This window comes from Mus caroli, chromosome 19 (assembly GCF_900094665.2).
Source record: "Mus caroli chromosome 19, CAROLI_EIJ_v1.1, whole genome shotgun sequence".
Taxonomy (NCBI): Eukaryota; Metazoa; Chordata; class Mammalia; order Rodentia; family Muridae; genus Mus; species Mus caroli.
In genome coordinates this window covers 11,100,656-11,115,551 of record NC_034588.1, presented here as the reverse complement: position 1 = coordinate 11,115,551, position 14,896 = coordinate 11,100,656, and the positions used below count along the sequence as shown (strand labels likewise).

The following is a 14,896-nucleotide window of genomic DNA, read 5'->3' as shown; positions in this document are numbered from 1 at the left end:
GGAATCACCATGCCTGACCTAAAGCTGTACTATAGAGCAATTGTGATAAAAACTGCATGGTACTGGTATAGTGACAGACAAGTAGACCAATGGAATAGGATTGAAGACCCAGAAATGAACCCACACACCTATGGTCACTTGATCTTTGACAAGCGAACTAAAACCATCCAGTGGATAAAAGACAGCATTTTCAACAGTGGTGCTGGAACAACTGGTGGTTGTCAAATAGAAGAATGTGAATTGATCCATTCCTCTCTCCTTGTACTAAGGTCAAATCTAAGTGGATCAAGGAACTCCACATAAAAGCAGAGACAGTGAAACTTATAGAGAAGAAAGTGGGGAAAAGCCTTGAAGATATGGGCACATGGTGAAAAAATTCCTGAATAGAATGGCTTGTGCTGTAAGATCGACAATTGACAAATGAGACATCATAAAATTGCAAAGCTTCTATAAGTCAAAGGACACCACCAATAAGACAAAAAGACCACCAACAAATTTGGAAAGGATCTTTCCCTATCCTAAATCAGATTGGGGACTAATATCCAATATATATAAAGAACTCAAGCAGGTGGACTCCAGAAAATCAAATAACCCCATTAAAAATTGGAACTCAGAGCTAAACAAAGAATTCTCACCTGAGGAATACCAAATGGCTGAGAAGCATCTGAAAAAATGTTCAGCATCCTTAATCATAGGGGAAATGCAAATCAAAACAACCCTGAGATTCCANCTCACACCAGTCAGAATGGCTAAGATCAAAACTTCAGGTGACAGCAGATGCTGGCGAGGATGTGGAGAAAGAGGAAAGCTCCTCCATTGTTGGTGGGTTTGCAAGCTTGTACAAACACTCTGGAAATCAGTCTGGCTTTTCCTCACAAAATTGGACATAGTACTACCAGAGGATCCCGCAATACCTCTCCTTGGCATATATCCAGAAGAGGTTCCAACTGGTAAGAAAGACACATGTTCCACTATGTTCATAGCAGCCTTATTTATAATAGTCAGAAGCTGGAAAGAATCCTGATGCCCCTCAACAGAGGAATGGATACAGAAAATGTGGTACATTTACACAATGGAGTACTACTCAGCTATTAAAAAGAATCAATTTATGAAATTTCCAGGCACATGGATGGAACTGGAGGGCATCATCCTGAGTGAGGTAACCCAATCACCAAAGAACTCACATGATATATACTCACTGATAAGTGGGTTTTAGCCCAGAAACTTACAATACCCAAGATATAAGATCCAATTTGCGAAACACATGAAACTCAAGAAGAACGAAGACCAAATTGTGGACACTTTGCCCCTTCGTAGAATTGGGAACAAAACACCCATGGAAGGAGTTACAGAGACAAAGTTTGGAGCTGAGACAGATGGATGGACCATATAGAAACTGCCATATCCGAGGATCCATCCCATAATCAGCTTTCAAACGCTGACACCATTGCATACACTAGCAAGATTTTGCTGAAAGGACCCAGATATAGCTGTCACTGAGACTATGCCGTGGCCTAGCATATGTAGAAGTTGATGCTCACAGTCAGCTTTTGGATGGATCACAGGGCCCCCAATGGAGGAGCTAGAGAAATTACCCAAGGAGCTAAGGGGATCTGCAACCCTATAGTTGGAACAACAATATGAACTAACCAGTACCCCCAGGAACTGGTGTCTCTAGCTGCATATGTATCAGAATATGGCCCAGTCGGCCATCAGTGGAAAGAGAGGCCCATTGGTCGTGCAAACTTTATATGCCTCATACAGGGGAATACCAGGGCCATGAAGTGGTAGTGGGTGGGTAGGGGGGTGGGTGGGGAGGTTATGGGGGACTTTTGGGATTGCATTGGAAATGTAAATGAGGCAAATACCTAAAAAAATTTTTAAAAGAAAAATAAGGTCTTTACCTGTTTGATTGTATATCCATATATTTAAGGATTTATTCACTTACTCCGTTCAAGTCGTCTATGTTCCTTGTAAGCTTGGTTTTGAGGTAATTTTTGGTTCTTCTCTTATGTTTGGATATCTGTGACTTGTTGTAGTAAGATAGATAGGCTCTGAAGGTGACACATTTCCCTAGTTTTTGTTGAGTGTGTTTTATTTTTAATGGCCTTTAGCCATATGGTTGTCCCTGGATATTCGGGCACTGGAAGGGGAAATTTACTTTGATGATTCTTATGTGGTATGCTTCTGGTAGGTATTCTTGGGGTAGAAAATGTAACTCATATGGTAGTATAAGTCTCCTAGCAGTTGGGTTTACCTTGTGTCATCCTGGATCAGCAGGTCTGATGAAGATGGGTAAAGAGGTGGTTGGACAGTGGAGGTACAGGGAATGGGAGGCCACTCAGGGCAGCTGGGCATACCCCAGACAACTTAGTGGATATCAGGAATGGGTGAAGGAAGGAAATCTAACCTGTGTGTTTTCAGTTTGGCAAGTCTTATGGATAGTGGAGAGGTTGCTGAACAATGGAGTTCCCAGGGATTGGCATAAATACTACATGAATATGGAAAGTATAATTTGTTCAAAACACATTGTATTAAAAAAAATTAAAAAGAAAGAGTATCAAGTTATGTATGCTATTATAAAAAACTCTATGTATGAAATATGGGTGTACATGTGGTCACCTCTCAAAAATGTACAAAGAAACATGTTTGGATCTATATTAAAATGCATAAACATACACTCACAAGGAAACACACATGAACAGGTGTTATTGTCTGTAGTGATTATAAACTAATTAAAACAGAACATGTTGCCTTTCATTTTTAAAAATACTGTATTAATCTTGAAATTATGAAATGCAGAAGGAAGTGGAACAAACTAGAAAAAAATCATGAATAAAGTAACATAGATCACAAAAGACAAATACTATATTTTCTATTACATGTGGATGTTAGTTATTTAACATTTTATCAACATGCTTCAATCTTTATAACCACAAAGACTAGGTATACAGTAACAGATTGGGGTGAGGGATTTCCCAAAGAAGAGAAATAGAATAAAGAGTTATGGAGACACAATGGGAATATTGGAGGTTTGACAACTCTATAGACATGTATCATTTGGACTATTTCTTACTCAATATGATATGGAAATAGTATCTTCAATAATAGGACTTACCTCTTGTAGTATGTGAAGTGTATTTCAGTGCTCAGGGTACTGAAATACACTTTACATACTACAAGAGGAGAAAAGTAACTCAAATCCACTGACAAAATTTACATTCTACACTGATGACCTGCCTACAAGATATATTTGTGCAAAAGTGATACAAATGTTGTAACAGGTTGTATGTAAGTCCAACTACATGAAAAGAAACTGATTTCTGATACTGCTTAGTTAGGCAAGAACCTATCTGAAAAACCCTATGAAACCTAAGAAAGAATAGTGCATTGGCCTACAGGGAAATAAAATACTAACCTGCTAAAGTAACATAGGAATAAAACGGTACCTGTTGATTGATATTCTGCTATACTCATTGATCAGTGTCTTGCTCAGCCATCATCAGAAACTTCCTCTTGTAGATCATATGAACTAATACAGAAATCCACAACACTCAGTTCTATGTAATGTGATTACTTAATCAACTTGCTCCCCTAGGGCTCAGAGAACTCTGAAATTGGATGCAGAAATATGGTAAGATTCAGACTCTAAACAAAATACTGTCTTTCTAATTCAACAGGATTAATGTACATATGCGTGCATAGAGAATATAGTATCATTCATGGAGATTTTCACAGATTCAAGCACATTGGGTCCCAGCACTGAGAGGAAAAAGTGGATTTCCTTCCATAACCAAGAATCTATCTCCAATTGACATTCAGTTACCTACTTGATCATGATGGATGGTGTCTTTGTTATGTTCCTGGATTAGATTTACAAATATTGTATTGAGTATTTTTGCACAAGGTGCATACGAGAAATTAGTCTGAAGTTCTCTTTCTTTGTTGATTCTTTGTGTGATTTAGATATCAAGGCATCTCTGGCCTCATAGGATGAGTTTGTGAGTGTTCCTTCTGTTTCTATTTTGTGGAATAGTTTGAGGAGTATTGGAATTAGCTCTCTTTTGAAAAGTTGGTAGAATTCTGCATTAAAAGCAGCAGTTGCTATAGAAAAATCAGTTCTTTCCAGTGGATTTCATAGGGTATATTTACTACTCTGAAACTGAAGTCCCATGTCTAGTAATATATGTCCATCACAAAATGAACTAAATAATACTTTGTAGACATCTTAGTTTTATGTTGCTTTTTCTTTGCTTTTTTCTTCTATTAATATTAATCACTCTATTTTTTAATATCTCAAATGATATCCCACTTCCCGGTTACCCACTTCATGAAGCCCCCACCCCATGATATACCACAGTTATTCCTCCACCACCACCCCATCCCTCATCTGCCCCCTCCCTTCTGCCTATATGGAAGTTCTCCCTCACCCACCCATACTCTCACATTCCTCCGCTCCAGCATCTCCCTACTCTGGGGCATCACACCTCCCCAAGACCAAGGGCTTCTCCTCCCCCTGTTGTCTGACAAGGCCATCCTCTACTACATATGTACCTAGAGCCAAAAAATATGCCCAGTACACTCCTTGATTGGTGGTCTAGTCTCTGGGAGAACTAGGTGGTCAAGCCAGCCTATGTTCTTCCAACGCATTACTCCTCTGTTCCTCCAGTCCTACTGTCAGCTCCCTTTCCCCCCAGGTTCCTTGAGTTCAGTCTGACATTTGGCTTCCAACATCTCCCTCTGCTGGCTGGACTTCCCCAGGAACTGCCACACTTGGTTCCTCTCCACATGCTCTTCTTGAACCCAGCAACTGTGTTGCATTTGGTGTCTGCAGACCTGATGTATCCCTGAGGTGGGGGCTGTTCCTCAGTTGGCACATCTTCAGTCTCTGTTCATTTCTCTTTTGGCCCCTGTTCGTCCTTTGGAAAGGAACATTTATGTGTTAAAAAAAAAAAGACTTTGAGATGGTTGCCTCCATCCCTCAGCCAGGGGCTGTACATATCCACTGGAGGTGGTCTCCACAAGTTCTATCTCCCCTTTCTCTGCCCATATGGTTTTTATATTACAGTTTATGATTAATTTTGCCTTTTTATTAATTTTAGTTGGTGTATGCATGTGTGTGTGCATGCGTGTGTGTGTGTGTTTTATGAGTCTTTGGTTATTATGTGGGAGGTTACCTGTTTATAAAACAGAATATATTGTGCTATTCATCAATATAAATAGAATTTAGCTTTTTAAAAATATAAGTCAATTATAATTTGAGTCAGCAGATTCACATATCAGCTTAAAATAGTAAGTGATTGATAACATTGATAGAGATTGATGCCAAGAATAGAAAATAATTGCTATACAATTACTAGGGATTATTGTACCATTTCTATATTCCTATTCCTTTACAGGCTGAGCCAGAAAGGTAGCCAGTTTGAAGCAGGCCAACACTCAAATGAAAACAAAATCCAAACCATATACTATGAGCTAATCTAAAATTATGGATATCCTTTGTGGTCTATAGGATGTACATTCTTTTCAAAGACATATGGAACATTCAATCAATCAGATTTTTATTTATTTATTTTTTTTTTGCCTGAAACACATTTCAGTGCTCCAAAGTGCAAACCATGTTCAAAGTAGTTAGCACCAGTCCCCTATTGAAATTGACTAGAGAGTTCCACATTTAAAGGAAAGGAAGATGAGCCACTTTAGAAACATGGTCAGTACAAAGTTGATTCCTACTGAGTACTCTGCCAGCTCTTAGATCTGCCCCAAACTAAGTCCCTTACTTGTAGAGAAATTATTCTCTGTAGGACTTATTTACATACTTAGTTTTCTGAAAATAGAGGGCAAAGTCTCTGGATTTCTCTACTGAGAGATTATTCTATTATTATAAAAGAAAATACTTTTGAAGACTGATAGAAAATGGTTATGTTTACAGACAAGGATACTATATGCTATATGCATCATCGATATTTTAGAAACACTGAAATCACTTAATGATAACACAGACACAGATCTTAAGATAAAGACTAGCCAGGCAATCCCAGAACTTGAGAGGCAGAGGCAGGTAGATTTCTGAGTTTGAGGTCAGCTTGGTCTACAGAATGAGTTCCAGGACAGCCAGGGAATCATAGTGAATTCTACCCTGTGTGAAAAACCTGAAACAACAACAACAACAAAACAAAACAACAAACAAACAAACAAACAAAAATGAGATAAAGACTAAGCTCACTTATATTCCTAATGCAAAAATCACTAGTAATCAAGAAATACTTTATTGGAGAATATTCAATCAATGATGTACTTTTATTTTACATCTAATACTAAAACAAAACAACTTGAGTGATTCTGTTTGTTGTGGCCCTCAATATCTCTCTCTACAAGGTGTCTCTTTTTAGACCTTATTGGTTAAAAGTGTGTTTCCTCCAATAAAAACTACCATTCTTGAGATAAATTCCCTTTTGCCTCTGTTTCTCACTGGTTTCTGTTAAGAATGTACCTCTCCTTATGTTTTTGGTGCATCAATGATAGTAGTCCCCTGAAATCAACCTTGTTTTATTGATTTTACATTCCATGACTCCTAAGAACTGTAGATAGTCTTGTTTCTTATCTTTTTATCTAAAACTTATGGAATAAATTAAGTTTCCCCTAATATGTAATAAGAAACACTTGCCACTTTACATTAAATTCTGCTCATGTACATGCTGATATTTTTTTACAAGACCTATCAACCAGTATAAATGTTGCACATATTAATGAATGTTATCACATATAGGTAAACATTTAGGTATGTTATGTCTTTTCATTCTGTGAACACAGTTTAAATATCAGCAGAGACAAAACGTTTGCAGTGGCACAAGGTTTTGCTTTGGCTGGGACTGAACTTTGGATTTTTTTCCTATCCTATCATTTTCCATGAGAGATACACTTTCTGGTAAGAACTTTTCCTATGGCCCCTTTCATCTCACTGTTCCTCAGAGTGTAGATGAGGGGATTGAGGAATGGTGTACCCAGTGTGTATACCAGGGAGACAAATCGATCTTGCTTGGGATGGTAACTGGAGACGGGGCGCAAATACATGAAGGCACAGCAGCCATACTGCAACAATACCACAGTAAGGTGGGAAGAACAAGTGTTGAAGGCCCTGTGACGGCCAGTTGCTGAGTGGAGTTTGAGCACAGCAGCCACTATCAAGGCATAGGTGGTGGCAATGAAAAAGAAAGGCACAGCAATGGCTAGTGTGGCTGCCATTAGCACAGAGAGCTCATGGATATGACTTGTGGCACACACAAGGCGCATCAGTGGTGGAGCATCACAAAAGAAGTGCTCTATTCCTCTGTCCTGACAGAATGGCAGACAGAAGATAAAGACTACAAGCTGTAAGGACAGGAACAAGCCAATGACCACAGAAGCCACAACCAAGCGAACACAAAGAGTTACAGTCATGATGAGAGGGTACTGCAAAGGATGACAGATGGCAACATATCTGTCATAGGCCATGATAGCCAGGAGGAAACAATCAGCACTACCAAGTCCAATGAGGAAAACCATCTGAGTGGCACAGCTCAGCAGAGTAATGGTCTTCTCAGACTGAAAGTTGTTGGCCAAAATGTGTGGTACCACCACTGCAGTGTAACATAGCTCTATCCCTGAGAGGCTGCCCAGGAAATAGTACATGGGTGTATGTAGACGTGTTTCAGTCTGGATGGAGACCACAATAAGGATATTCCCAGAGATTATCAATCCATAAGCTAGGCTAACTCCAAAGAAGCAGAGCATACGTAGCTCTGGACGTTTTGGATAGGCAAGGAACACAAACTCCATGAACAACGAGTGGTTCTTCCAAGTCATTGAATCCACAGCCATTCTCTTTAGGGTGCAAAAAACAAAATACCTGTCAAATTGGTCATTTACCTCATAGACACTGATTTAGTTTTATTAATCAATCCTAGATTTAGATGCAAGTCATATAAGGACTTAACTTTTTAATTTTTTCTTTTTATGAAATTTGTTCTCTGCATGTTAATTTTTATCTGCAAATAGTTAGGCAGTGAGAGACTATTAACCAAAATCATCAGAGATAGTAAGAGTATTCAGAATATGTTTAGAAAGCATAGTATAACAATAAAATAATTTCAGTAAACCCATATTAAGCCTCAAGGAATTCATGCACCAAAATCACTCCAAGTGTGATAGGGAATGGTTTCAAGTATTTATTAACTGATATATTTATTGTTTATTGATTTTTCTTATATGGATTGTTGTATTCTGGGGCATTAAGTAAATGACATGTAAATGACATACACATATATCATCACAAGCTCTAGAATCTAAAGAGAATGGTACAAGAAAGGAAGTTACTGTAAAAGAAATAATAATCTGGCAAAATCAATTAGACTTGTCAGGGGTTCAACTAAGCTGCATAAATGAATCATTCTACTTCCTGGTTTTTCTGGGCTTAGCCAAACAGAAGAGGCATGAGGCCAGCACATTTCTGTTTAATATTAGGTTTCATCCTAATATATTAAAATATGACCAAAACTGTTGGAGATCCTAGAAAGTTTTCTGTGAGTTTGGACAGAACTGTAGAAGGCCAGTCTAGTGCATTTTTCCAGATTTTCCTTCCAAAATTTCTTATAGTAAATGTGTAATCCAGTGGGGAAATTTATTTTCTCTAAAAGCCAAAGGCAAAGGCAAAAAAACATGCCAGCATAAAATCACCAAAAATTTCAATGAGCAAGAACAACTCACAAAATGCTCCCTATGTTTATTATTATTATTATGTAAATCAATTTGTATTTAGGAAGACCAATGGGATGTGTTTTTTATAATGATTTCAAATAAACAAATTTTATTTTTTGCCTCTTGGTCAATATGTCTGCTTAAAGAAAACTGTTTCCAATACCCTTTCTCACCATGAATATAATCTACAGAATACCATGTCAACATCAAATGCAACCTGGACATCTATAGCTTTCTTTATTCTTATAGCTAGGAAATGATCTGTTTTGCATTCATTTTTGTAATTTTCTAATTAATTTCAAAAATGCTATAAGTAATTACTCATGATACTTAACACTCTTCAGGTTTTAGTATAATATCAGGTGGAATAGTTTTGTATGAATATTAAACTAATGTTGATTGTGAATAACATGATTTGTATAATTCTACCAACTTGATCTATATTGCAAGGGAATATGGAACTTCTCTGAATTTCAGCTTCTTCGTGTGAAAAATTGGGATAATAACTATACTTAATTGAAAATATTATTATGAATTTAAGTGAGACTATAATATAAACATCTATAAGAATAAATATTAAGAGAAAATTAATAAAATATGACCTATCATTTGCAAGTTTCAAAACAGCCACCTGCTTTATTAATAATCTTAGCTTTCTGCAACACTGTATCAAATGGAAAACAAGTTTTAAACACAATAATTTCACAATGTATAAGTAAACATTCTTTGAAAATGTAATTTTTACTTCAATTTAAAAAATTATCTCATATTAAAATATGTTTTCATTTTGAGCATTCTTATGAAAAATTATATACATATATGTATATATTTGTACTGCATTATGAAAAACAGCTTGTTAGCTAAGAATATATTATTTTGGTGACTATAATAAACAGACATAAAAGTGTTCATCTAATACTTGTCTGATGATGGAGGGCTTTGATAAAGTCCATTTTAGAATGATGAGTTTCTGAGAATATTATTGAAATTCAGAAAACTTGTATCACCTTAATAGTGAAGTTTATTTAATATCCACAAGGAAACTGTGAGAGATTATGAGTTCTCAGTGCTATGATGGTGAAAGGGACTTCAGAAATTGCTAGTGTAATATTCATCAGACGTTTGAATTTTTAAGAAAGTTTCTGGAAATCAGGACATTTTCTATGTACAATTATTCAACTAAATTTCCCATTCTCACTTCAATACTAGAAGGGAGAAATCCCTGAAATTTCATTTTGTGATCAACTGAAACTGTCATCTATGTGACTTTGTTTTACCCTGTGTCTTCCAAACAATCACATATTTTCTCTTCAAAAGTACTTCAGATATCAAGTAACTGTCTTTTCAGTCCCAAGTATTCTTTTTTTCATTTATGTTTAGTACTTTTAACACCATGATTTAGATGAGTGTCACAATTTGTTCCTCTCCATTTTATATCATTAGAAGGCACAGCAAATAGGACACCAGAATGGTTATCTCTGCACATTCTCAAGACTCAGATAATCTAAGTTAGGACAGCACTGCTAGTATCTAGTTGGTGTTACATAAAAATAGAGATTATGGATTTGATTTACTGAAGACATCACTTAGAATCTTACTCTAATAATAACATATCCCTCTGAAAGGTCATCTCCCATAACATTCCCTTTTTTTGTGTTTAACGATGTAAGCCTAATATTAACATAAAAATGTAAGTGAACATGTGACTGAAAACAATTGGCACAATGCATGATACCTATGAAGGTGGACAATATATGTTTTTTCTTTTATTTTTTTGTATCTGTTTGAAGTGTGATTTTTAACAATATCTAGTTCAAAGAAGATTAGATGGTGCCTGTGTGAGGACAAAGTTTCTATTAAACTGTAAACTTACTGCAATAGAGTATTTAATATATTAGCATTTACTGAAGTATGGTCATTAATATTTTTAGCTAAAGTAACTGACATTTAGAGTGAATTCCAAGGAACAGTAAGCCTTTCCCTAAAATATATTTGATAATCTACAATCTAATTTTTTTCTGGGTGATTGCCTTTATTTCTGTCCTACCCCACCCCTCCTTAATTCCCTTTCTTTTAATTTGTATTTTTTATTAAACAATTTTTATTAGATATTTTCTTCATTTACATTTCAAATGCTACCCTGAAAGTCCAATCTATTTTTAAGTTCATCACTTTTCTAACATTATCAATAGTTTGCAAATCAAGGGACAGAAAGTGACTTTTCTTACCTTCAATATCAAGAAACAGAGATAAAATAGGTTTGTCTCCTCAGGTGTATCTGCAAAAGACAGTATCTAGAATATGTTGTTGTCTGATTTCTCTTGTGAACTAACATGAGAAGACAGTGATCTGAGGGAGACTGGTCCTGTGGGATTGGACCTTATTAGACCATTCCAAACAAAGGCCACAGAAGGAGCAAACTGATTTGTCACCTAGAGCCTTACCTCAAACATTTTATTTCCCAAAAGAAGGTAGCTCCATGACCACCAATCCCTTGTTACCAAAGAATTGTGTGGGACCCACTGATTAATCTATTTAAATGGGCACAGGAGTATATACAAGAATGTATAGTGAACTATCAAATATGTATCACTAAACATTGTAACAGGCACAGTTTTTATTAATTGTGTGAAGATTTGTGCCAAAATGACATGTTATCTGGCAGAAAATATTCCAGCAAAAAAAATAGTGAAATAGTAATTAGTGACAAAATCCAGGAAATGTAACATGGAGAGAAAAACAGACCACCCCTTACATGAAAGCTTAGCCTGAATCTAAAATGAATAAAAGTACATTTTTAAGAAATTGAAGTTTACCAGTAGAACAAACAGTAAAGCAGGAAAATGCATCCTACTCTGTGTGAAAAGCAGGTCTATATGGAAGATGATACCTTACATATGTTTGGGAAAGAAACATTTATTGAACTTCTGATGATAGAACTTATGAATTTAAGGGGAAGGGAAATATAAAGCATATATCCTGACTTGCAAAGCATTTTATTATATAATCCAGTGTCATGATCAACCAAAGGAAACCTTTGGATTCTTTCTCAACAAGGACATGGTGGGATATACATTTAATTTCTAAAACTTATTTTGTTTTTGAGAATATAATATAATTACATCATGTCTCTTCCCCCCTTTCTCTTTCCAAATTATACCATACACTCATACATGCTTGCCTTAATATGCACAGCCTGGTCTATCTATACAATGTTACTTGCATTCACAACGGACTATTTGGTAATGCTTAACGAATTCATATGCATTTCTATGGGGAAGGGAGGGTGGGACTTGGGAGGGACAGTGGACAGGGGTTTGTCAGTGGTGGTTAGAAGGGAACCTGATCTGGTATTGGGTGAGGGAAAAGGACGGAAGCCCTGAGGGCCAGAAGAAAGAATGTAAACAGGCAACCTCAGGAAATAGGAGGATGAGAAGGACCTCTCAGAATGCACCAGAGAACTGGGAGATGAGAGACTCCCAGGACTCATGGGGGGTGGGGGGGAGCTTTGATGAAATGCTGGACAGTAGGGAGAGGGAACCTATAGAGCGCACCTCCAGCAGGAAGACATGACATCAAGTGAGGGATGGGGTTGCCATCCCACAGTCACAACTCTGACCTATAATTGTTACTGTTTGAAAGAATTACAGGGGTGGAAATGCAGAGGAACCTAAGGAAAAGAAGGTCCAATGACAGGCCCAAAGTGGGATCCAGCTCAAGGAGAGGTTCCAAGGTCTAATAGTATTACAAATACTGTATTACCCACAAAAAGGGTTCTATCATGACTGCGGTTAGAAAGACCCAACAAGCAGCTGAAAGATTCAGATGCAGTTATTTTCACCCAACCAATGGACAGAAGCAGCTGACCCCTGTTGTTGAATTAGCGAAGGCTGAAAGAAGCTGAGGAGAAGGGTGATTCTGTAGGAGGACCAGTAGTCTTAATTTATCTGGGCACCTGAGATCTTTCACACACTACCACCAAACAGACAGGATACACCCATACTTAGAGGACTTTCAGTTCTGTTTTCATTCAGAAACGATTCACCTGGAGGCCTCAGGGAGTTTAGAGGTTAGGTGTGGTTGGGGGTGGAGGCATCCACTTGGAGTTGAGGTGGAGAGGAGGTGTGAGATGTGGAACAGTCTGAGGGTGGATAAGGAGGTGCAGGGAATGGAATATGAAGTGTAATAAATGAATTACAAATAAAATTAAATTAACAAAAAACGAAGAACAACAACAGTAAAAAAAACCTAACAACAACAAAACACACTCACGATTCCTTAGATGGGTGTAATTTTTGAAAAGTGGGATCGAGGCCCCTTTAGCTTTTCTCTGACCATGGTAGCAATCTGTTGTGTCCGGCCAGCAGATCACAGGTCTGTGTTCTAGCCTGGAAAGGCATTTTGGAAACCTGGAAGAGAAGAGGGGCTAGACAGTCATCCTGATCAAAGCTCGATTTTACTATTCCGCACGCAGTTATGAAGCAGGGGGAGGGGGCCCGATTCCCGCCAAATAATCTTGGGGTCCAGTAGCAGGGTGACCAGCAGTGGGCGTGGCAGAATGATTGAGCAGGAAGCTCCATCCCGATGTAAACAGTGGAACCTTGGCAGGCAGGTTTAAGGCTGGGGAGGGGAGGCTACAGCAATCTATTTTTCCTTGATCTGGGTCTATGATTGCAACTTAGGAAATGTATATATTAAACCTAAAAATACAAGTGAAATTGATATAGTATTTGACTTATATGTATACTTGTCTATATAAAATATTTTAAAAGCTATATGTAAAAACAGTATTAAACTATAAAAGATATAAAATAATAAGAGGACTCTGTCATATGCATCCAAGGTATGCTTTGTATTTACCTTTCATAATCTTAATTTTTTTCTTTTTATCTCCCAGGAGTCCAAAGTTTTAGATGAGTAATTCTAGATTCGGCTACTGAATTAAGTCATATGCAATTGTAATGGCTTAAATAACATGTTGTTTCTGCATTTCCTACCATAAGTATTTTGATACCCCTTCTAAGAAGGACTGAAGCATGCACACTTTGGTCTTCCTTCTTCTTGAGCTTCACTTGGTTTGTGAATTGTATCATGAGTATTCTGAGCTTTTAAGATAATATCCACTTATCAGAAAGTGAATACCATGTGTGTTCTTTTGTGGTTGGGTTACCTCACTCAGGATGATATTCTACAGATTCATCCATTTGCCTAATAATTTCATGGAGTCATTGTTCTTTATAGCTAAGAATTATTCCATTGTGTAAATGTTCCAGAATTTCTGTATCCATTCCTCTGTTGAAGAACATCTGGGGCTATTATAAATAAGTCTGTTGTGAACATAGTGAAGCATGTGTCCTTGTTGTATGTTGGAACAGCTTTTGGGTATACTTCCAGGAGTTGTATAGCTGGGTTCTCAGGTAGTACTATGTCCAATATTCTGAGGAACTATGAGAATTATTTCCAGAGTGATTGTATCAGCTTGCAATCCCACCAACAATGGAGGAGTGTTCCTCTTTCTCTATATCCTCACCAGCATCTGCTGTCACCTGAGGTTTTGATCTTAGCCATTCTGACTGGTGTGAGGTAGAACCTCAGGCTTACTTTGATTTGCATTTCCCTGATGACTAAGGATGTTGAACATTTCTTTAGGTGCTTCTCAGCCATTCAGTACTCAATAGTTGAGAATTTTGTTTTGTACCCCATTTTTACGAACATTATCTTATTCTCTGGAATCTAACTTCTTGAGTTATTTTGATATATTGAATATTAGCCCTCTATCAGATTTAGGGTTGATAAATATTTTTCCCAATATGTTCGTTGCAATTTTGTCTTACTGACAATGTCATTTAGTTTACAGAAATTTTATAATTTTATGAAGTCCCATTTGTCAATTCATGATCAAGAGCATAAGCTATTGGTATTCTGTTCAGGAAAATTTCCCCTGTGCCCATGTGCTCAAGGCTCTTCCCCACTTTCTTTTCTATTATTTTCAGTGTATCTTGTTGTATGTGTTTATGGACATCCTTGATCAACTTGGTCTTGAGCTTTGTACAAGGAGATAAGAATGGATCTCTTGCTCTTCCGGCCTGAACAGCACCAGGGTAGCTAGAGCACAGGGTCGGCTGACACCCGCCAGCTACCCACGACCCCCGCCACAGGA

At 37.3% G+C, this 14,896-nt stretch overlaps 1 protein-coding gene across 1 annotated transcript; it reads right to left on the bottom strand.

Annotated features, from left to right (window-relative positions):
- Window positions 1-6,898: 6,898 nt before the first annotated feature.
- On the bottom strand, window positions 6,899-7,845 carry LOC110286115 (olfactory receptor 10W1-like). The gene has a single exon (XM_021152578.1). It carries the CDS (start codon window positions 7,843-7,845, stop codon window positions 6,901-6,903), a length of 945 nt encoding a protein of 314 aa, XP_021008237.1. The 3' UTR covers window positions 6,899-6,900.
- Between the last annotated feature and the right edge of the window lie 7,051 nt (window positions 7,846-14,896).

Excerpts from the sequence above, each read along its gene's own strand:
- LOC110286115 (XM_021152578.1), bottom strand. The coding sequence starts at position 7,845 with ATGACTTGGAAGAACCACTCGTTGTTCATGGAGTTTGTGTTCCTTGCC.